At 40.6% G+C, this 24,383-nt stretch overlaps 1 protein-coding gene across 1 annotated transcript in view; it reads right to left on the reverse strand.

Annotated features, from left to right (window-relative positions):
* Positions 1-21,128, reverse strand: part of eci2 (enoyl-CoA delta isomerase 2) — a 102,821-nt gene extending 81,693 nt beyond the window's left edge. Inside the window, exons 1-3 of the mRNA XM_033638973.2 lie at positions 20,969-21,128; positions 14,606-14,667; positions 12,192-12,295 (exon numbers count right to left, since the gene is read on the reverse strand). Coding sequence (XP_033494864.1) covers positions 12,192-12,295; positions 14,606-14,667; positions 20,969-21,024 — 222 coding nt within the window. The 5' untranslated portion in view covers positions 21,025-21,128. The remainder of the gene's footprint in view (positions 1-12,191; positions 12,296-14,605; positions 14,668-20,968) is intronic.
* Positions 21,129-24,383: the final 3,255 nt, after the last annotated feature.

The following is a 24,383-nucleotide window of genomic DNA, read 5'->3' on the forward strand; positions in this document are numbered from 1 at the left end:
CACCTGTGCGACTAGTATGGAACAGCAGCCAGAAGTTTAAAGGGCTCAGCATGAATGACCTCCTTCTGAAAGGGCCTGATGTCCTCAATCTCATCCAAGCAGTGCTACTAAGGTTCAGAAGAGGAGTCCATGCTGCCCTGGGCGACATCAAGAAAATGTGCAATTCTGTGTGGCTTGAAGACCTGGAGTTGCACCTACACAGATTTCTCTGGAGAGACAGTGAAGATGGAGAAATTGTAGAATATGCCATCACCAGAGTCAACATTGGTGATCGACCAGCAGGGTGCATCGCACAACTGCTCATGAGAGAGACAGCAAAGCTGCCCAAGTTCACTCACCTGGAGGAGGAGCGTAGGATCCTTGAAGAGGATTCCTATGTAGATGACATCCTGACATCCAATAATGACCTGGGAAAGCTAAACAAAACCACCAAAACAGTTGAAGAAATCCTGAAGGCTGGTGGATTCTTCCTCAAGCCGTGGGTCCGGTCAGGCCAAAGTGGGAGGCAGAAGTAGGGATGTCCCAATCCAGCTTTTTCACTTCCGATCCGATACCGATATTACAGCCTTGAGTTTTGGCCGATACCGATCCGATCCAAGCGCGTATTATACATATTCACTGATTTTGTTGTCAGTCATGTTAGAAAAGGTTTGATGAAGCAGTATTACTCTAACAAGAACAACTACTTAATCGGGTTAGTTAGAATGATCCACAACTGTTGGTATGAGAAACTGACCCGTTTATTGTTAAAAGGGTTAAATAAACAAACTTTAAACTTGAACATTAACATTAAATAAAAAATATAGCTGGTTTGCTTTGGCTGCTTTGGCCCCTTAATAAATAGAAAATAAATCAACACAAGAAATCTTTAAAATGTCTAACATTGAAATTAAAATAGCAGCAAGACTCCACACACTTGTGATTTGCCCCCCTAATACATAAAAAATAGATTAACACCACAAAACATTGTTGACATTTAACAAACAATGCAGCCTTTCCTTTTCAGTTATTTTTGTAGTGTCAGTGCCAGCCTGGTGCTGTTTCCTGGGACCAACAGAGGGGACAAAAAACCACACACAATATTGTACAACTGTTTAAACAACCAATAGTCCATCCATGGCTCCAATTTCACTAATTGTGCCCAAAACAATGTCATCAGTGCTCTTTACTTAAACAAATACTTAAACAGTACGAGTGTAAACCAAATAAAAATATCACTCTCAAAAAACCAGAGCAGAAAACAAATAGGCCTAGTCAGTTAATTAAATTGACCGCTACTCTTCCTACCCTTCCCTCCGTGTGTGTCTGCATGCTGGCCTGGTGGATTGATAGTAAGTGCTGGAGCGAATCACTGGAATGGACTGCTTGAATTGCGGAGCGCTGGGCTGGCTGGAAAACCTGGACCGGATTCCGTGAAAAATTGGAGTTCTGGGATCGGCATTTTTCCATGCAGTCCGATCCGATGCCGATGCACGTTTTTTGCTAATATCGGCGGCTGATACATCATCCCTAGGCAGAAGCATGCGTCAAAACATCCAGCTTTATCAGATCAAGTCTTCATTCTCCCCCACCAAATGAGAGAAAGAGACAACAAAGCCCTTGGAGTCGGCTACCTTGTCGAATCAGACTTCATCAATCAACTTCTTAAAGAGAAGAAAGAAGATGAGAATCAGCCAAGAGCTGGCTCTAATGCTCCTGAGAAGCATCAACGCGGTGCTGATCGTCCTGTCAGCCCTGGAGCTCTGCCTCGTCATCAGCTCTGCCGTCATGGGCATCAAGGCTCTGAGCAGCAGCGAGAAGGAAGAAGACAAGATGATCGCTGACCCAGAAAACTACAAACCACTGCTGGTTGAAGTCACCAGTACACCTGTAGCCTAAATAAAAATCTCAGTTAGTAGGTACTATGATATATGTAATCTCAATGATTTACACATATTCAGCTGGTACAGTCTCTGTCCAACTTTGGGGTCATTTTCTACAAGGGTTGCTTAAAATAATTGCTCTTGTATATTAGAATATTTTCATAATAATCTGCATTTGTTTATGCTGCTGTCAGTTTCACTCTGTTGATGTTTTTTTAAGCTCTTCCCATTGATTGTGATTTATTATCAAATATTATGCCTTATGGTCAGTATGTTTGTAGGTAAAAGGGAGGTTCGTGCATGTGTGTGAGGACACACATTGATGGACTGATGGGGTTTTTGTTTACTCTCCTCCTGAGACCCCAGCTTTTGTTTGGTATGCACTTTAGATGTCTTTTGTAACTCTATGGATTAGGAGTCACTGTTCAAAACTGTTCATTTCAATACCTGAACATGGCTGTGCAAACATTGCAAATAATGCAACATTTCTAAAAGGCTTGTGATTTGTTAATTTTGTAGCTCTGTTTGAATTTTCCATGCCAAATGTGTTGGATTGGTACGGAAACAAATTGCATTCATTTGACAAGTTAAGAAGACTCTGTTTTATTGAGTGTTTTTTTCTGTTTTTCTGGGTAATTTTTTTTTGTTTTTCTGTTTTTCGGAGTAATTTTTTATTTTTCTGTTTTCGGTGTAATTTTTTTTCTGTTCTTCGTGGCACGTATGTTAAACTCAAACCTTACGGGATCTGCATCAGTGGTGCAATAGTTTTCACGGATGGTGATATGGCTACATGCATACTCTACAAACAGTGATCCCAAGGTAATCGCTGGATACTTTATTGATGAGGTGTCATCAAGGAATGGAACTGCTACCCGAATTCGATCTTACGGTGCCTGCGTAAAGTTGACAAACTAATGATAACACCATCTATATGACTTAAAGACAAGAGTATCTCCCAGTGTCTCAAACCCAAAACAAAGTAAAACTGGATTAAACTAAACAGGCGGGTCATGTTTGCTTCCATTATATTGAGCTCTCAAGAAAGGAATGAAAGCATCTGTTGTTCTATTGCTCTGTTAACTCAGAAAAAATTACTCAGAAAAACAGAAAAAATTACCACGCAAAAAAAATACCACGAAAAAAAGAAAAAATTGCACCGAAACACAGAAAAATAAGGAGGTTGCTCGGAAAAACAGAAAAGAAATTACTCAATAAAGCAGACTTTTTTTTTTTATTTGTCACGTGAATGCAAGACCCTCCAATATTAACATCATTTCACCCAAACCATGTAACTGTAAAACATTAAAACTTTGCTTTTGACTTTGAAAAAATAATGTACCACTAAATCCATGAAGGTATGTTTTAAATATATAATGCAGGAGTGTATTAGAACCAATAAAAACTATGAAACATCAAAAAAAAAAAAAAAAAAAGATGAGAATCAGACAAAATGTCCTCGGAGAAGAGGTGAGAGAAAAAACTCCAAACCCACTGACTACAAGACAACTGCTTAGCCAAGTAGCTAGCTTGTATGACCCAATAGGCCTTGTAACACCTGCCAAACAAAAGGGAGCCATTCTAGTCAGAAAAGCTTTTCAAGAAGCTGGAGGCAAAACTCTGACCCGAGACACATGGGACAAACCTCTGTCTGAAAGACTGAGAGATGAAGCCATCCATCTGTTTGAGGAATACACACGCCTCAACCAAATCACCTTCCACAGAAGCCGCACACTGGTCAAAAGGATTGGAAGACCCTGCGGAATAACACTCTCTGATGGAAGTGACCATAGTGACCTACGGAACTGTGGTGTACTTCAGATGGGAGACCGAGCAAGGCATCCAAGTCCGACTTGTTGAGTCCAAAGCAAAGCTCTCACCACTCGACCAAAAGGGAGAACCAGTGAAGGCTGAGGTCTGTGGTGCTGTCTTCGCTGCAAGACTCAGAAGATACATCGAGCACAGTGGTGTGGTGGTTAGCAGGGGGGTTCCTGGTTCACTCCCAGGAGGGAGCCCTTCTGTGCGGAGTAGGGATGGGAATCGAGAACCGGTTCCTGTTAAGAACTGGTTCCAACTGGTTCAATCCATCGACATCATTAGCCTTTATGCTTAACGATTCCCTTATTGATTCTTTTCATTACGTCAGATCTTCGAACCGATTCTTTACGTTGACGTGCCGCACGTCATGGCACGTACGTTCGTCATTCAGCTCAACAAGAAGAGGTAATCATGGCGGAGAGACAGAAGCGGTCGAAAGCGTGGCTTCATTTCATGAAAAAGGATGCAAACAGCGCTACATGCAATGTCTGCAGCATGATTATTACATGCAAAGGTGGTAACGCCACGAACATGTTGAAGCATTTGTCGACGCACGGCATTAAATACCAAGAGTGCCATGTTTTCAACAATCTCCGTCGCATGAGTGCAGCTCCAGCAGTAACGTCTCTGCAGAGCAGAGCCAGTGAGGGTACGTACCATATGTTAGCATTAGCAAATATTTTCTCATTTGATCCATTTTAGATGATAGCGTCGGTGTACATCTGCTGCCAGCAGTGTCGCTGCCTCTCCTCCACATCCCAGCCCCCCTCCCTCTCCCTCTCCATTTAGCCAGCAAACGGCATTTACACTTGCAGAACAGGGCAACATGTCACAGGACAAGATTGATGAGTGTCACCAAACACTTACTAAATTTATTGTGAAGGGTTTGCACCCCTTCTCCACAGTGGAGGAGCCAGCATTCCGGTAGGTTAAGGTTTATAATAAAACGTTATGAAAGCAGATATCTTGGGTTAATTACAAACAACAGAAGGTGATATCATTAATTATTATTGGATGCCAGCCATGCCCGTCTGTTAATTAATATTGCAATATTGCACAAAAAAACATCATGACTCATGTTCCTGTAGATGAATGTTAAGTTGTATAATCTATTCTAATCAATTTAACATTTTGTAGGGAGCTGGCAAAGAAACTATGCCCCAGATATAACCCCCCATCAAGAGACATGCTGTCCAACCACCTGATCCTGCGTGGTATAATATTGAAAAGGACAATTTAATAAGTGAACTCAAAGAAGTTCCAAAGGTGGCCATAACAGCAGATGAATGGACCAGTCTAAACCAGGACCACTGTCTGACTGTCACTGTACATTATATTAGAGATAGAAAAGGTATAATCAAAGGCAGGGTCCTCAAAACGAAAGCCGTATATGAAGCGCAGACGAGACGAGCAGTGGCAGAGGACACTGGACGCATCTTAGATGAGTTTAAAGTTAGGGAGAAGGTTGTGGCAGCCACGGTGGACAATGCGGCAAACATGGTACTGGCAATGAAGAAGATGAATCTTCAGAAGATTGGGTGTTTTGCCCATACACTGAACCTTGCAGCACGGAAGATTCAGAGGTGCCAAACTGTCTCAAACTGGGTGGCAAGAGTCCGGGCAGTGGTGGTTTGGATGAAGAGGTCCCACATGGCCAAAGTTGTGCTTAAAGAGAAGCAGCAACTCCTCAGTAAGAATCTTTTTCAATACAACCCTTTCACTATATTCTAATAATATAAATTAAAACAATCCAATGATTATTATACAATGTTTATGTGTGTATATGTCTGTGATGTACTTATACAGGTGTCTGTGTAACTTTGCTTTATTTCAGATCTTCCCCAGCATGCACTCATCATGGATGTTAAAACACGGTGGAATTCACTCTACTTAATGGTGGAGAGATTTTTTGAGCAGTTCCCCGCCATTCAGGCTGCAGTGATGGACCCATGGCTAAAGAAGCTGAGTGGCAAGGACAAGTAAGGATGGGGTTATGTGACTATTTCAATATGGCTTATTGAATCGTAACATTATGCTATATGGAAGGACTGTTAATTATTATGAAATATAATTATCTACTATTACAGAGTGGTGGAGAAAATGGATGTGCATGACTTCAGAAAGGCGGAGGAATTTGTGCAGCTAATGCGGGTCCTCTACACATCCACCCTATGTGTCTACAGTGACACGAGTCCAACCTGCGGGCAGATTCTGCCCATTGTAGAGAAACTGGAGGGCACCTTCACAGTCCAGGAGGAGGACTCTCCATTCTCCAGAAAGATAAAGGACAAGATTTGGAGCGACCTCTCCACAAGATACCAGGTACTGTGACAAATGACATTTATCACAGATACTAATTAAAATAAGTTCACATTCAATCATGTTTCCCAAATAGTTGAATATGGACAGTGTAGGAAATTAGCGAGGGCCATGGGCCATTTGGCCCCCAATTTAGCCAAGAATGTCCCCAAAAACCATGTTCCAGGGGCCAAAATTGCTCCCATGTTTTTGTCAACAACTCATTATTCTCTAGACGTCGTTAACAAGGTTGCGCTGATGCACCAGGGTGCGCGCCGCAGGCGCCTGCGCCCCTCACACACAGACAACGTTCCTCACTACATAGCCTACCTGAAGCTGCCGTGCTGCAATGGACCATGGACCGCAACTTGGTTAAGCCACCCACCCACCAAAGTGAACCAGCCCAAGTTCCTCCACCAGATCCTCCCAAAGTTCCCGCAAACACGTTGACGAAGAAATGTACCCTGCCAGCAACTATACTGAACTGGAAACTCGACTGGCTTGGTGTGGAAGAGGCGGCAGACAAGAAAATCCTCTTAAGTAAAGCATGCCGAGCTAACCCACCGAAACACAAGATTGGGCTAAACGCTAAAGCTAACGACTTCATAAAAGGAAGCGACCAAGTAAAAAGTCATCAAACCACAAAGCACCACCGATATGCTTACGGTAAGATTTAACATTTGTATAGTAGGCTAATCTTACGTTAGCTCATCATGTTGACGTAAATGTTAGCATAAAACTAACGTCACTGTATGCATCTGTCCCGACTTGTGAAGCGCAATATTTATAAATTATGTTTCACATGTTCACAAGACTAAGCTGGGCCTTTTTAACAGTAATGCAACTACTGTGATTATGTGTAATGTGGTGAAACACCAAATTATAGCACCCAAGTGGGAGTAACGTTATGTGCAAGAGGGAGACCCAAGCGGGGGCTGGCTGCCCGGGGGTGCCGGTGGGAGTGTGTGCGGGGCCGGGAGGGCAGGCTCCGGGGAGAGGGAGACCCGAGCGGGGGCTGCCCGTGGGAGTATGTGCGGGGCCTCCATGTTTGAGACGGGAGCGGGCGGCTGGAGGATGGACGCTCCCAGAGAGGGGAGAGTGAGAAATATAGCTAAATAAGATGAAAATAGAAAAATGTCTCTGTCTTTTATTTTCGTTTTCGGTGTTTAATTAAGGTGGGAGAGGCGGAGGGCGGCGGGAGGTCGGATGCTTCCAGAGAGGGGAGAGGGAGAAATATAACAAAACAATATAAAAATATAAAAAAAACATGATTACTTCAAATGTTGAGCTGGCTTGAAGAGCTGGCTTCTCGCTTTTGTTTACACCCGCGTTCCAAAGATGGCGCTGATGCCCCACAATGCAAAGCGGCGTGACGTACCTTCACATTCTCTATTAGTACTGCTATCAGTAGATTAATGATTAAATCAACAAATTTAAACTGGTTTAATTATAGGAAATCAGAGTGATATTTAGCAACCACAACTTTAAGGAACCCATTATTATCTGTGGCGAACGCAAGCAGGTCTATGGGAGGCAATTCATCATCATGTTGTGTCGAATGGAGAAACCACCGCAGGTCTCCAGCAGAGGACACTGCTGAGTCTTGTTTATTTTATATCTAGTGGTTTATACTAAAGAGTAAAGACACTATTGTGGTTATTTTTGCTTTTCATGTGCTTATTTTTAGAAAAGAATTTGATTATCTTATTTTAATAGACCTACAGTTTTTAAAGAAACAATCTGTTTGCATTGCACTGTTTTTAAGGTTTTGTGTAATATTTACAGGCTGTTAAGAGCTAAATAAACCCTAAATAGTTTGCCTACAGCTGTCTCCTGCTTTCTGTCATAACTACTACTTGCACACTTCTCTCTGAAAAAGAAATCGTATGCTTTTCATTTATTTGCGTTGGAACTTGGCAGAAACCACTGTGCATTTTAATCTATAAAAATAACCAAGCTCTAACTACAATTTTTTCCATGGTCCCCAATCATTTTAAAAATGCCCCCATTTTTTAGAATGTGGGGGCCAAAATTGCCCCCAAAATATTTTGTTAATTTCATACCCTGAATATGGATGTGTTTTCCTTTTCTCTTTTTTGAATTAAGGATGAAGAAGTCCACGCCTTTCTGGAGGAGGCTACGGTGATGGACCTAAGGTTTAAATTAAAAAAAGATACGGATGCCATCTGGGACCGATTAAGAGCAGCAGCAGTAGCAGCAAATACTGCAGTGGAGGAAGAGGGTGGTATGATAGTAATTTGATTATAGCATACTACTATTGTGATACTTCCTCTTGTTCTATACATGGAAAACTGATACTCATGGTCAGTTTCTTCTTAAGCCATCAGTGCAAGAACAAGAAGTGGCAGTCGCCAGACAGAGTCAGCCATGGTGTGATGATGAAGAGGAGGAGGAGGAAGAAGATGTAAGCTAAGCTCAGTTCACTATAATGATCATATCGTATTACTGTCATAAATGGAAAAAGAACATTTTGCTGTGAAGTGTCAAAAAATGTCATGAGCATTGCATGGATTAAAATATGAAACTAAAATTAGAATATCGTCATATAATTTCAGATTACACCTGCTGTGAAGAAACCAAAGTCAGCCTTGGAGGAGCTGTTTCCAGTAGAGGACCAGCAGTTGCAGCAGACGGTCCAACAACTGCAGACCTGCCAGTCCGTCATTGACAGAGTGGAGCATGAGGTCCAGTTGTACAGAGGCCTACCTCCAATTTCTGTCCGCCAACCCTGCCCTCTGGTGGTGGCAGAAAAAAGACACACTGCCCCTGCTCTCAGTGCTGTCAAGTAAATATTTGTGTGTTCAAGCATCCTCAACGCCATCTGAGAGGGTCTTTTCGACAGCTGGAGACACAATTAGCCCAGAGAGATCAAGGATCCTCCCTGAAAAAGCTGACATGCTTATCTTTTTGAGCAAGAACTGTTAATTAGTCCAATCAGTCCAGTCCAGAGATCTAGGATCCAGTGACCATGTAAATACTTTATTTTTATTTCTGTCCAGAGATTTATTTTTATTTATGTCCAGAGATCTAGCATCCAGTGACCATGTAAGGACTTTAATTTATTTTTATTTATGTCCAGAGATCTAGGATCCAGTGACCGATTTCATATTTGTTTACTTCACAAGCACTTATCTGTCTTATTTTGAAATTCAATAAAAAGATTTTGTTGACACCAAAAACCTGTAAGGTATACTTTTTCTACACAGAAAAGGAATCGATAAGGGAATCGATAAAGAATCGGATCGATAGGCAGAATTTATAATGGCACTGGTATCAATAACATCTTATCAATTCCCATCCCTAGTGCGGAGTTTGCATGTTCTCCCCATGTCATCGTGGGTTCTCTCCAGATACTCCGGCTTCCTCCCACAGTCCAAAGACGTGCATGTTGGGGATAGGTTAATTGGTGACTCTAAATTGTCCGTAGGTGTGAATGTGAGTGTGAATGGTTGTTTGTCTCTATGTGTTAGCCCTGCCATAGTCTGGCGACCTGTCCAGGGTGTACCCCGCCTCTCGCCCGATGTCAGCTGGGATAGGCTCCAGCCCCCCCGCGACCCTCAAGAGGATAAGCGGTTACGAAAATGGATGGATGGATGGATGGATGTAGTAAATTCAAGTGAATATAGGTCAAAAAGGATTTACAAATCATCTGCATTCTCTATTTGCTTACTTGCGGATCTTGGCAGACACACATAGCAGCAACACACAGCAGTGGCGAGGTATCTATGTTTCGATATCTATGTGTACCTTGACCTTCACCTTTAAGGGCAGTGGCCTTGTAGGTAACGTAGCCTGTACGAAACTACAGACAGTATAATTGTGTGGGTGTGATAAACATAGACTTTATAGAAAGACAGACAAAAGGAGCCATTCATGGTGTAAAATGTGTTTTAGTTGCTGATTTGTCCTGTATGGGTGTCTGCCAATATAGGTAGGAGCTATTGATTGAGAGACAGGTGTTGCTCGACGGGAGCACACATAGTTTTTTTGAACGCAACGCCAGGCCACATTAAGTGAGGTGTATGGTGCTCTAGAGCCCCGTTTCCACCGAGCAGTATGGTACGTTACGTTTCAGTTCCATTTCCACTGCGAAAAGTTGTGGATGATACCACTGGAACCATGCTGGGTCACTCTGCTCAGGGATGAGTTGTGGCTGGTTTTGAGGCAGAAGCCACTGTTCAGACTGTGGAGAGTTTAATTAGTAAACTGTAAATATACAATGAAAGGATGTTTTGCTGCCTCTTGCAGCAGCCGGAGTCGGAGAAAAAAATAACTTCATTCACCGGGCCGACTGCCAGGATTTTTAAGGTGGAACATTAACTCGTAATGTTACTCAATGCACGAGCTGACGATGTCACTCAATCAACACACCTTAAACCCCCGAGCTTGCCTGAGAAGGACTAAATGCACAAACCCGCTATTTTTAAATATCCCAAGGAGAGAGACTCCCACTGCAGCCTGTTTTGTTTTGAGCTTTTTTGTTCTGAAAATGTCAGCATGCAGCCTCGATCTGTGGACAAGAAACGAGGTGCTGACTTCCCTCTATGTCACCGATAATAAGGAAATACAGTGAGTGCTGGATGGAGCAGTGAGTGACAACAACCCCACCCACATTTAAAAGGTACGGTTTGCAGTGGAAACGCTAGGGTGTAGGTACCATGTCTGAAGTAAAGGAAAAGGTAGTTTCTTGCAACCCTAGAATAAAGGTAAAAATATTCACAAACGAAAAAACACTTCTGGTTGCTAAAAACACTAAAAATTAAAACCCTTGGCGCGCACTGCAGCGCAAGCAGACAGATGCACGACTCAGAGCAGCATGTGTCATTGACACCAGACTCAGAGCGCAGCGGACCGGTGGAAAATGTCACCATCAGCATATTATTTTACATCAATAAAATCTATTTTATCATTATTTTGAGTCACATTGTTGAAAGAATTTAGTCGTCTGTGTTCAAGCAGGATAATAGGTCTCCATTCATTGCACGTCGGGCTTTCTATTTCCTTGTCGGAGATGTTTTCTTTTTTAATTACATGATAGCTATTCTCCCTTAACTCACCAGTGAAGAATACCTTTGTCCATTTCAAATAACCCATGGCAATAATAATATCCCTGTTCTCTGATTTACTGTGAAACTTTTTTAGGCAATTCATGCAACAATCAGACCAGATGACTTCTTTACTCGGCCTAATGGGGTTAGTGTTGTGTTCAAGGTCCCCCCAAAAAAAACAGGAGAAAAAAAGGCCAAATATTCAATTTTTTTTTTTCACAATCGAATCCTGGGCCATCAAACGAAGCTTCGAAGCTTCAAATTTTTTGGTCAGCCTTAGTCTGAAGGGTACTTTCAGTTCCAAAAACGAAACAGGGCTTATGTATTGGTAAACTTTATGTATTTGAATGGTATATGGACACAGATTTATGGATGTTTGCATGTTTTGTTCAAGACTATGATGGTGATAAATAAATTATGCAGCAAAGAAGAAGAAGAAGTGGATTCTTTGTTTCCATCTAAGAGCAGCGGTCGGTTTGGTGAGGCGAGTGCGTTAATTATTAAGTAGCCTGTCTATGCAGCCCCTCAGTGACTTCAAGTTTAGGCTTAGCCGCTATACAGACGACATGACAGCTCCCTCAATGTGACGCCAAAACATCCGGATCACCCCCTGGTCAGGGGTGGAATTCACCAGAGGACTCATGATATAATATTATCACGATACTTAGGTCACGATACAATATTACTGTGATATGCCAAGTATTGGGTTAAAATATATTGCAATATATTTTGATTTATTACCTTTTTTTCCAACTGCAAATTATTTTCCCCAAGGAAAACTTTGTCAACATCAGTTTTACCTAATAAAATAAAGTTTTCAGTCTGTTTATCTGACTTTAATCATTTTTATGATGTTACCATTGCAAGATGGCAGCAGCTGTATCTGGAGATTTTGGCTTGATTTTTATACAGTGGGAGGAAGTGGAGACGCGTCGTATCTGAGCAGCCAATAAGCTGTGACCTTTAGTTGGAACTGGGCCGAGGTTTTCTTTTGTTGATTGATTTAATCAGACAGCTCTGTCTCTGTGGCTTCACTCAATTCTGCAAAACAGCTGTTGGTCCCAGTTTATATTGTATCTCACTTTACAATAAATGGTTCTGATTACCTGAGAACACCTGTCTCACAGTGCCTCTCTAAATGTCCCACCTGTTTGAAGAGAGCGTAGATTTTCAGTTTGACCTCGTTGCCCGGGTCGTTCTTCAGCGTCGACAATTTATTCTTGGCCTGCTCAAACTGCTCCACCGTTGCACCTGCACTTACACACAGACATTACTGTCATCACCAATAATGATCCAAACAAGAAGTCTGCTCAAACTGGGAATCTTTAAGAAAGTCAATCAACAGTTTTAAAATGTCCTCAGGGTTGAGGTGCAGATAATATTTGTGTATTATTATTAATGATTAAAAATTAGTATTTTGATTAACATTAAGACAACAGTGAAAAATAAAATGGTTCCTCACTATGACTACTATGAAGTTAATGAATATATAACTTTCTGTCAACTCAGTTCTCTTGAATTATTGACTGACCCTTACGTGTTGCTCCATTTTTATTTTTTTTTAACATTTAGTTTGAAAGCTGGTCAGTTTGGTCACAAAGTCTCGAGTTTTTTCTGTAACAGCTGATTTCTGTAAAAATCAAATCAATCAAAAAGAAAGAGATTTATGTTCAAAGTGGCTTTCGATGTGCTTCCAGGTTTTTAATGTTTCTGTACTATTTTATATTTTATATGTCTCTAGTCATACTTCTACTATTATTATACACATATGATTATTGTCACATATGTATACTATCATATATTAATATATACTTTCAACGTACTGTACTGTAGCCGTAATTATTATTATAATATTATTACTTTCATTAATGTTGTTGTAAGCTACTGTCATTAGCGTCTGTCCTGCATCTCTCTCTGTCTCTATCTGTCTTTCTGTCTTATTCTGTCATACGGATTACTGTTAATTTATTATGTTGATCTGTTCTGTACGACATCTATTGCACGTCTGTCCGTCCTGGAAGAAGGATCCCTCCTCAGTTGCTCTTCCCAAGGTTTCTACCATTTTTGTTTCTCCCGTTAAAGTGGTTTTTTGGTGAGTTTTTCCTTATTCGCTGCAAGGATCCTAAGGACAGAGGGATGTCATATGCTGTAAAGCCCTGTGAGGCAAATTGTGATTTGTGATATTGGGCTTTATAAATAAAATTGATTGACTGATTGATTGATTGATTACACACATAATTAAATTGTCTTATATTTAATAGAACAAAAACACTGAAAATTTCCTTCATGTTTTCTAATATGGTACGAAGACTTTTTTGAGTGCCCAATGGTGTTGACAAAAGTCTTCAGCTGCAAAAATGTGAGGTTGGCCAATTAGAAGGTTTAATATTCAAGACTCTGATCTTTTAAAATCTATTTTCCAGCATAATTGAAGAGTAAAAATCAAAACCCAGAAATATAAGTTTTTGTCCCAACTGTCAAAAATGAGTAACAGATAAAGTTTAAACTGATTGATTAATATAAAATGTCTAAAAAAAGTAGAACGAAAAAAACAAAGGTATTCATTTTACAATGATATAAAATCAGCAAATCTTCATATTGGAGAAACTAAAACCTGACAAGTTGTGCTTGATAAATTACTGAAATTAACAGTGAGTTTTCTGTGGTTACTTATGGATGAATTGGTTGATGATTGGTTGAAGCCCCATACCTTTGTGTGGTCAGAGTGAGCATGGAGCCCACAATGTAATGAACTGTACTCCCTGAGGAAATATTGACAATATGTGTTTGAAGGATACATCCAGAATGTCACACTGACTCAGCAGCAAAAACAGTGTTCAAAAGATGAAGACAGTTAAAGGCTAAAGGATAACGTACAGATAACAGTGTAAAAGTGAACCACCACATAACAGAAATAATAAACATAAAGTAGTATGTAGATGAACGGTGTTTGGCTTCCATTCTGCCATGCCACCGCTAGCACCTGGGCCTCCACCGTCGGACAGGCAAGGAACTCCAGGAGAAGCCAAACACTGTTCATCTACACACTGTGATGGCACAGAGCTGGCTCAATATCAGCAAAGTTTCCCTGCTTACCTTCACTGGTTCCTGTACAGCAGGGTAGGTCTTTTTTTCCACTGTTATTATCATTAAAAAGCAAAAGCAGCATACATTCAGTAGACTATATCTTCAGTAGCTAGTTAGCTAACCCTACACTTTGCAGGGTTTGATTTTGGTTTTGAAAAGGAGAAAATGTATGTCTTCTTCAAACCTCTCAAGGTTACAAGTATCATTAACACTCAATGTGATCCAGGCATAACATTTAGCTGGAAATCAACAAAACCAGCCTGAAAATGAAGACAATTTAAAACAATTACATCAGAGTCAATGGAGCACAACTGTGCAGTTGCTGAACCCTGGTCTGAGCTGGGCCAATACATACGCTATGACTGGCAAGTCTGCGTCCAGGGGCAGGACTTAGTGAAGAGTCAATTACAGTGAAAAAAGAACATTTTTAGGGTCCAAGTGAACTGAGGTGACAGGGCTGCAGCAGATACTCACCCATCGTTGGAGAAGTTGTGGTGTGGAACGTCAGACTGGGAATGGTGGCTAATCTCACCAAGCTGGTGACAGAGAGGAAAACATTCAGTGAATTCAGTTAAAAGAAAATCACATGACTGTTGGTTTTCTACACTTATCTGATTTCTTATATGTATTCAAGACACCTTTCCAGCTGGACTATAGGGATACACTGATCCAAATGTTTCTGATAGCTCAAGTATCAGCACTCTCTTTTCTTCAAACTTCACAAAAGAAAAAGAAGGTTAGTCTGTCAGCTGAACAGATCACACACTGACAGTTAAAACCTCTTCAGTCTAACCACTGAGTCTACTACATAGGACTGACTCAATATTTAGAGCCCAGGTGTGGTTCAATAATGATTGACTGCCACTGAAAACAAATTCAACATCCAAGTTCACACAGTATTCTGCCCTGTCATAAGACACTGTGGAGACATCCACTAACTTCATTCTGCTCCTTTTCAAATGTCAATAACATGCCTGGTGTCTCAATCATACAGTTTTTTTTATCTCTATGTTACAATCATTATTATTAAGGGAAAAAAGAAAAACATCAACTTTACTTTTAAACAGCAGTGTATCTCATAGCTGAAATACTCAATTTTATGATGACATCAATGTCTTGTTTTGGTCAACCAAAAGTCCAAAACCCTGGGTCCGCAAACATTTTCATAGACGAAATTTCAAAACTTTTCCATGACTTTTCAAAGACCCCAAATATTTGGGCTGTCAGCGTTAATGCATTAACTGTGACGTGATTAAGGTCTGAACATAAGCGTTATTTTTTTTAATCATGTGCAATTTTTGCTGCCACCTGTGTTTCAAAGGCTATAGATGGCTGAGTGACGACACTGGTATCATAAGAAAACAAGAAGACCTAAGGAATCCAGTAGTACCAACTAGGGATGTAACGACCTGTCAATCTAGATTGATATATTGATTTAATGATCAATGATCCAATATCATTGATGCAAAGTGAAAACATCAATCCACATGATCATCTTTTGCATAGGCTTTTATTTTGAAAGTCTGTGTCACCATCAAACAGCAGGCAGATGGCAAGCAGCCAACTGAAAGACCATGAGGATAAAATTATTTATTCGGGAATAAATCAGCAGAGTGGAAATATTTTGGATTTCGGAGAAAATACAGGACAACAGACAGAGCTCATGCCGTATGTAAATAACGATGTTACTAGATAAAACACAACGTAACGATACCTGCCTGGATGCGCGTCTCACTCTGATAACTTATTGCTTCAGCAACATCAGCTGCTCTGTTTTAACAATGTTCAGCTGAAAAACCATGCATGCAGACTGAAACTCTACTGAGCTGTTCTGTCAGGAGATGCAGCGACTTTAACCACCGGTGAGTAAGAATAATAATGACATTACACATAATCTGTTAAACTGTGAGTAGAGGAAAAATGTCCACTAGCCGCTAGGGCTAATTTATGCAATGCAGACATGCTTAAAGGTAGGGTCTGGAGGATTTTCCAGTTGCTGTTTGTAAACACACATTCAAATTTGGCCCCTCCTATCAGGCTCAACTCTCCCGGGTGTACGGAGCCCGGAGGTATGGAAGAAGGCTTCACAGAAGAGGTTCAGGCAAGGCTCGCGCTGGTGCACGCTCGGACACGCTCGGGCACGGCACCCGCATCTCATTGGCTGGGGAAATCTCCGCCCAGAAGCGGTCCGAGCTCACAAAAACATCAAAATACAGTTAAATACGGAATTAAAATAAAACAAAATAAAATAAAATAATATCCTGCGCCCAATAATTCGGTACAGGGTCGTGCCGAACCGAAAGTCGCGTACCGAACAGTTCGACACAAATACATGTACCGTTACGGCCCTATTGTCTATTTGTCTCATCGTGTTTCATGGACACGGCGATGTGAATAGCGCTGTTTCAGCTCATTTCTGCTCACTTTTGAGGACTTTCGGGTCTGTTTTCCTCTGCTGAATGAAACCATGGCGACACAAAATGCGGGTACCTTATTGGTGTAGCGCGATCACGTGACGGCTGTGCCACCACTCGCGTACCAAATCTCATTACGCTCAGGTGGAACAGATCATTACGTTCAGATGGAACAAGTGCCGAATTACGACCCCGATCACAGGACTCTTGCGGGGTTATGAGCTACGAACTCCCGCTGATTAGCTGAACATGTATCGATCTTTTTTATGAGGTAAAGATCGTGTATATATATATATATATATATATATATATATATATATATATATATATATATATATATATATATATATATATATATAGATAGATATAGATATATATGTATATATGATACTAATTGTTGACTAACTGTGTTACCTTTTCCAGTCTGGCGCTCCGAACCATAGCTGGGAGACTCTGGTTTTTCTGTAGATTATCTTTACAACTTGGCTCGTTGCTGGTAACTAGCTCTAGGAGTCCGGACCAACTCTGCTTGAAGAATGAGGATGCAGAACTGACGTCCGTGCAGAAGCTCATTTATTTCTCCTCTACAGCAGGAAAACATAGCATAACGCAGGGCCTTCTCACAGCGACTATGCTGTAACTGGATCCTATCTAAACACTGTAAACAGACTGCAACCACCCGTAGCATGAACAGTACTATTTTTATGGTGCATTCCTGTCCGTACACTCTATATGCCGCTTTACTTCCCACAACATCTACTACGTCACACCCACACGGCCACCGTCTTAAGGCGAAGGGCTGGCCGGTAACAACTGTGAATATGACAAGAAATGGTGTGAGACCGGGTTTGACAACAGGTCAGTAGCCTACGTGCTCCGTTCTATTAAAACGCCGCGTTGGTTAAATGGCCCGTTCGGTTGGTATTTGGATAACTGGGGCTTTACTGGTATAATGCAATAGCATCACCCAGTGGTTAAACCCGTGTACACGTTTACACAAAAAAATTACCCACTCTAAACGAGAGAGAGAGAGAGAGTGTGAGAGAGAATGTGTGTGTGTTATCTGTACAGAAGGTCTATGTGTGTGTATGTGCTACCTGTACAGAAGGTCTGTGTGTGTGTATGTGTTATCTGTACAGAAGGTCTGTGTATGTATGTGCTACCTGTACAGGTCTATGTGTGTGCACATTGTGCAGTTACTCATCTTCGCCAGCCAGAAAATTAAGCTATCCAGACTGAAAGTCTTTTTTTTTTTTTTGAAGAATGCACTTTATTTCCCTGGAAAATGTGAGTGTTTCCATTTGTAAATAAAAGATGGAAGTAAATATTTTGTTTCCTTGATTTAATTGATATTTACAAATGTACATTGTTTTAAAAGTAAAAAATAGCCACTGATTGAGAAAGAAATCTATCCTGTATGGGAAAAAAGCATTGATAATCATTATAATTACAGAATCGTAGCACCCTGAATTGTAATCGCATCGCCAGTTGTTATAACCGCAGAATTGTAGCACCCTGAATCGCTAATCAAATCGAATCGTGAGGTACCTTAGATGGCACACCCCTACTTTTGTTGAATGATCTTGTTGTTAATCTGTGTTTTATGACTGTTTGGAGAAGTTTTCCTTTGGGGCTTTAAGCCAGATATTCCTGAAGTTTTCTGAAAAAGATCATGGTTTGGTTTAAAATGAAAAGATTTTTTACATAAAGGTCTCTCTGAAAGAAAGCCCTGAAGGTTAACTTATCCCATTTGCTGTTTTATTTGTGTTAGTGGAGTCAGTTTGAAGTGAACTTTACTGTACTCATTATTTATGTGTTGTTTATGTGTTTTATGACCAAAAGTAAAAAAAGAAAGGGGTGGCAGCTTCTTCTGTAACAGACTGTGTTAAATGGGCATTTAATATCACCTAATATCGATCGCATGCCCCTGAATCATATTGAATCAAAACCGTATCATGGCAGATTGTTTAATATTGGAAAATATCATATTGTTGTCCAAATAATCGATATAATATCTAATTGTGATGAAATTGGTGATTTACACCCCTAATACCAACCATGTAATGGTTGCTTCTCAGAAAAGGGGCTAAATAACGCTCTAATATTAGGCTAAATTTTGCCAAGGGACATACAGCATGGCAGTTTTCACAGAGGTCCCTTGACATCTCATCTCAAGATATCTGAATGAAAATGGGTTCTGTGTAATGCTAGTATGTAAAATATTAAAAAGTATAAAATATGTATAGTGTGCAGAGTATGTAAAGTGTGTAAAATATAAAAAAATATGTGCATTATGCCAGGCCTACATTATGTATAAAACTAGTATGTAAGGTTAGAAATACAAAACTATGTGTATAACGCTACAATGCAACAAGATGTCCACAGAGAAATACACTTAGGCCATATTCAGACACTGTACCTTTGAAATATAATCACTCTAAATTGGTCCTTTCGTATTTGTTGTTGGAATGTTTTGCAGTGTATGTGAACAGACCAAATCAGTGTTACATTGCCCTAACAACAACAGTCACTTCCTGGTACAAACCAGGCAGTTGTTCACAATAGAGATATGTAAAATTGTCAAAGTTATTTATTTCTGTTGTCATTTTCAGCCATAACTGTAACGTTTAAAGATATATAGTTAAACACAATGGTCCGTCCTGTCTGATGTGTCTTGCTTTGCTATTATCTTTGATAAACCAAATCTACCAACACAGGAGCTGAATGATATACTGCTGAAGACAGGGCCAAAGCAAAACAAATTTTAGCTAGCTAAAAAAATTGCATCACTGTAAATGCGCACTATATTTGAGTATTTGCTCCGTTTTACCTTAAACACTGATAGACGCCATGGTAGACCAGCAACTCCAGTGTTCTGCTAAGTAAAATTACTTTTTGTCTATGGAGTCTGTGGCTTTGACAGAACGGCTTCAATTCCCTGTCAGAAAGGGCTGTCTTTGTGTCAGCAAGGTAAAGTGGTGAAAATATTAAAAATAAGACGTACACTTAAAATGATAATGACATTTTTTTGTTCTGACTTTTTCAGGTGAATAAACCTAACTAATTAATGCAGTGTTGCAGTCAGGATTTTCTACCTGTAAGTTATTGTAAATAAACATTGTGATTCTGTCTATGACATCAGCTGACAGGAAACAAACATGGACCCAAGATTTAAGTCCAGTGCAACAGCCTATAAAGATATAAAAAAAAATGGAGCGTTTCAGACAGGGGTGATTACAGGTATATTCAGGCAAACAGTATGAGAAAAATAATGTTTTTTTGAACATTAAAGCACAAAGCACACATAAACATGTTCTAGTACAAACCTAAAATACAAGTATGAACTTGTGAGCAGAAATGGGCAGAAAATGGGACGTTTAAATGATGCTTTGATGGATTTAAGTTATCCTTAAAAGTTTACAAAACTAAGGTTTTTTGCTAATTGAAAAAAGGGTGGCATGGTTTCACTGTCAATAGATGGAGTTTATATTGAAAGAGCATCTCAATTTAGATTTTGGGGTGTGATAATGGATGATACTCTATATGTAAAGACAAAGGAGTCTAAGAATATTTCTGTTTTGGACAAAACAAAGTATGTATTAGATTACAAGGCAATAAGAATTCTGTACTGTTCACTAGGGATGCATGATATTGGATTTTTTGCCAATAGCTGATATGCCGATATATGACAATGTATATGGCAGATAACTTTTATTGATGTATCCACTTTCTTCTCCATCTAATTGTAGTGATCATTAAGTCTCTTCTGTGGTGGAATTAACATCATATTTGCATGCATTCTCTTTTGTGATGGCCCACCAGCAGCTGGAGACATGAAATACAATGCTTTTTAATGTATGTAATATTCATTAAATAAATATTCTACAGTTCAAGATAATGTATAAAGAAAAAATAACTTGTCTAGGCCTATATGAAGTTTCTCCTCTCTGCTCCTTTTCGGTCATTGAATGTGTTTTAGAGTTGTTTTAACTGTGAATCTGATCGTTGTGCATGAACATCAGCGGAACAAATTTGGAAATACCAAGAAAAAATGTAACGTTATGTATGAATGAATGAATGAATGAATGAATGAATATCAGGTTATGTCAGAGCCTCCTCATCATGGTATCTGGAGCAAAGTTCACAGGAACCACAGCTAACGCTTCTGCTTTGCTATCATTGTTAATAACATGTGTCGTAAGTGGAATAATAATGGCTCACTACTTAAACTTTACAAGAACTAACTGATTAACTGCCTTTCTCAGAGTTCTAACTAAACTTTAGCCAAGCTTAATAGCAGCTGTAACTGTCAGATGAGTTTATAAACCGGTTTGAACCCCCCGGTAAATTTAGTGAGCGTCAGTGCACCAGTATCCGCTTCAAACACTACGACAGCAGCATTAACATTAGCTGTGATCCTCACCTTCTTAATTTGACCAAGCGTGAGGGAGCGAACAACTTCAGGGCAACGCCGGCCATTTAATCGCAGAGACCGAGGTCCAAAGTTTGACAGGACGGAGGGAGGTAGGGACGAGTTAGTTAGCTTAGCATAGACCAAACAAACTGCCGTGAATGTTTACACCGCTGCTCCCGCCCACTTTGTCCTCTTCTGCTCTTCCATTGGCTAAAGTGAACCGCCTACCAATCGGATTTGTCCAACGAAGAATATTAGAGAATGTACTTACCAATTGGAATGCACGTTTACGATGGAGATCCGCCTATGTGCGTGTACGTGGCCAATCGGCGTTGAAACTTTATTAATAATGTAGCAGTGCCGTAGACTATACAAAGAGCATGAATACCAAGAGGCGAAGCTCCGTTGAATTTTTGCTAACAGCCACTAGGGGCGCTGCGGTAGTGCTGCCGCCATTTTGGACTGTTGAGCTTGGAGTGTTGCGCCCAGACAACATGCAAGATGTCAAGGAGAGAGGAGAAAAAAAGAAACAGTGTAGTGCAATTAACTGCAACAACTATCAGTGGAACACCCCGCACCTGGCCTTCCACCGTAGGATCCCGACAGGTAAGAACTCCTGAGGTGTATGTTTTAAAGTGTTTTAATATCAATTTAATATATATATATATGTATATATATATATATATATATATATATATATATATATATATATATATATGTACGTGTGTATATATATATATATATATATATACACATATATATATATATACAGTACAGGCCAAAAGTTTGGACACACCTTCTCATTCAATGCGTTTTCTTTATTTTCATGACTATTTACATTGTAGATTCTCACTGAAGGCATCAAAACTATGAATGAACACATGTGGAGTTATGTACTTAACAAAAAAAGGTGAAATAACTGAAAACATGTTTTATATTCTAGTTTCTTCAAAATAGCCACCCTTTGCTCTGATTACTGCTTTGCACACTCTTGGCATTCTCTCCATGAGCTTCTAGAGGTAGTCACCTGAAATGGTTTCCACTTCACAGGTGTGCCTTATCAGGGTTAATTAGTGGAATTTCTTGCTTTATCAATGGGGTTGGGACCATCAGTTGTGTTGTGCAGAAGTCAGGTTAATACACAGCCGACAGCCCTATTGGACAACTGTTAAAATTCATATTATGGCAAGAACCAATCAGCTAACTAAAGAAAAACGAGTGGCCATCATTACTTTAAGAAATGAAGGTCAGTCAGTCCGGAAAATTGCAAAAACTTTAAATGTGTCCCCAAGTGGAGTCGCAAAAACCATCAAGCGCTACAACCAAACTGGCACACATGAGGACCGACCCAGGAAAGGAAGACCAAGAGTCACCTCTGCTTCTGAGGATAAGTTCATCCGAGTCACCAGCCTCAGAAATCGCAAGTTAACAGCAGCTCAGATCAGAGACCAGATGAATGCCACACAGAGTTCTAGCAGCAGACCCATCTCTAGAACAACTGTTAAGAGGAGACTGCGCGAATCAGGCCTTCATGGTCAAATAGCTGCTAGGAAACCACTGCTAAGGAGAGGCAACAAGCAGAAGAGATTTGTTTGGGCCAAGAAACACAAGGAATGGACATTAGACCAGTGGAAATCTGTGCTTTGGTCTGATGAGTCCAAATTTGAGATCTTTGGTTCCAACCGCCGTGTCTTTGTGAGACGCAGAAAAGGTGAACGGATGGATTCCACATGCCTGGTTCCCACTGTGAAGCATGGAGGAGGAGGTGTGATGGTGTGGGGGTGTTTTGCTGGTGACACTGTTGGGGATTTATTCAAAATTGAAGGCACACTGAACCAGCATGGCTACCACAGCATCCTGCAGCGACATGCCATCCCATCCGGTTTGCGTTTAGTTGGACGATCATTTATTTTTCTACAGGACAATGACCCCAAACACACCTCCAGGCTGTGTAAGGGCTATTTGACCAAGAAGGAGAGTGATGGAGTGCTGCGGCAGATGACCTGGCCTCCACAGTCACCGGACCTGAACCCAATCGAGATGGTTTGGGGTGAGCTGGACCGCAGAGTGAAGGCAAAGGGGCCAACAAGTGCTAAACACCTCTGGGAACTCCTTCAAGACTGTTGGAAAACCATTTCAGGTGACTACCTCTTGAAGCTCATGGAGAGAATGCCAAGAGTGTGCAAAGCAGTAATCAGAGCAAAGGGTGGCTATTTTGAAGAAACTAGAATATAAAACATGTTTTCAGTTATTTCACCTTTTTTTGTTAAGTACATAACTCCACATGTGTTCATTCATAGTTTTGATGCCTTCAGTGAGAATCTACAATGTAAATAGTCATGAAAATAAAGAAAACGCATTGAATGAGAAGGTGTGTCCAAACTTTTGGCCTGTACTGTATATATATATATATATATATATTGTAACGGACTGGGTGACGTGGTGTTAACTGTTATGTTACGTTATGCTGTCACCGTAAGACATGTTATGTTCATCTAGTTAAAAAGGTCTACGATTGCAGTTACTGAGTTTTCCATGATGTTACTGAACGTGTCATTGCCAGGGAAGTTGTGTGTGTTTAGAGGCTGTGAAGCCTGTCAGTCATGTCAGCTACCTATGACAGTGATTTGTGAGAGATAGCCACTTGTGATTGGCAGAGGCTCTAAGAGGGAGGGCTGTTGTTGTTTCTGCTAGTTGGGAGGGTGTGTGTAGTTTGGTTGGGGACGAGCGGGAGATGTTGAAGTGAGCCGCTAATGTTAAGAGCACATTGCGAGCAGACAGGTTTGTGTTTTTGGCGTTGGCTACGGCCCACAGTAGCCTGTATTGAGTTTGAGAATAAAGAGCAACGAAACGAGTTCATGCCTCTTAGCTTCACTGTGAAGGGATGCTACAATATATATATTATATATATATATATATATATATATATATATATATGTATATATATATATTTGATTTGATTTTTCCCTAACCAATCAATAGAGATCAACGACTCACCCAGAATCTGACGTCATTAGTATTCATACCTCGGGGGTGCCGAAAACAAGCGAGCATTGCCCGTTTAAAATGTCTCCGTCGTCGTACACGCCCAGCTGCATCGCCGTTAAATCCAGTTTAGCAGCTTCCTTAATTTGGTCCTCCATTAACGCGAGTAGTGGTGAAATACCTCGATAGCATCGTCAATGTGGTCTGTAGGATCTGTAGCGGTCGCCATTGTTGCTATCCTCACCAGTTACCCACCGGCGTACAGCGAGACATCAGCGAGGCGCTGATTGGCTAATCGCTAGACCCGCCCCCACCCCCGGCGTTCATTGGTCCGTCCAGCGTTTGGACGAGATAAATTGCAAATTCATTGAAGTATGCCAGACCAGAGATGCAAGCCTACTCAGTTGAGTGGGCGGGGTCTATGGTCTGGAACCAGGCT

The sequence above is a fragment of the Epinephelus lanceolatus genome, chromosome 20, assembly GCF_041903045.1.
Source record: "Epinephelus lanceolatus isolate andai-2023 chromosome 20, ASM4190304v1, whole genome shotgun sequence".
Lineage (NCBI taxonomy): Eukaryota > Metazoa > Chordata > Actinopteri > Perciformes > Serranidae > Epinephelus > Epinephelus lanceolatus.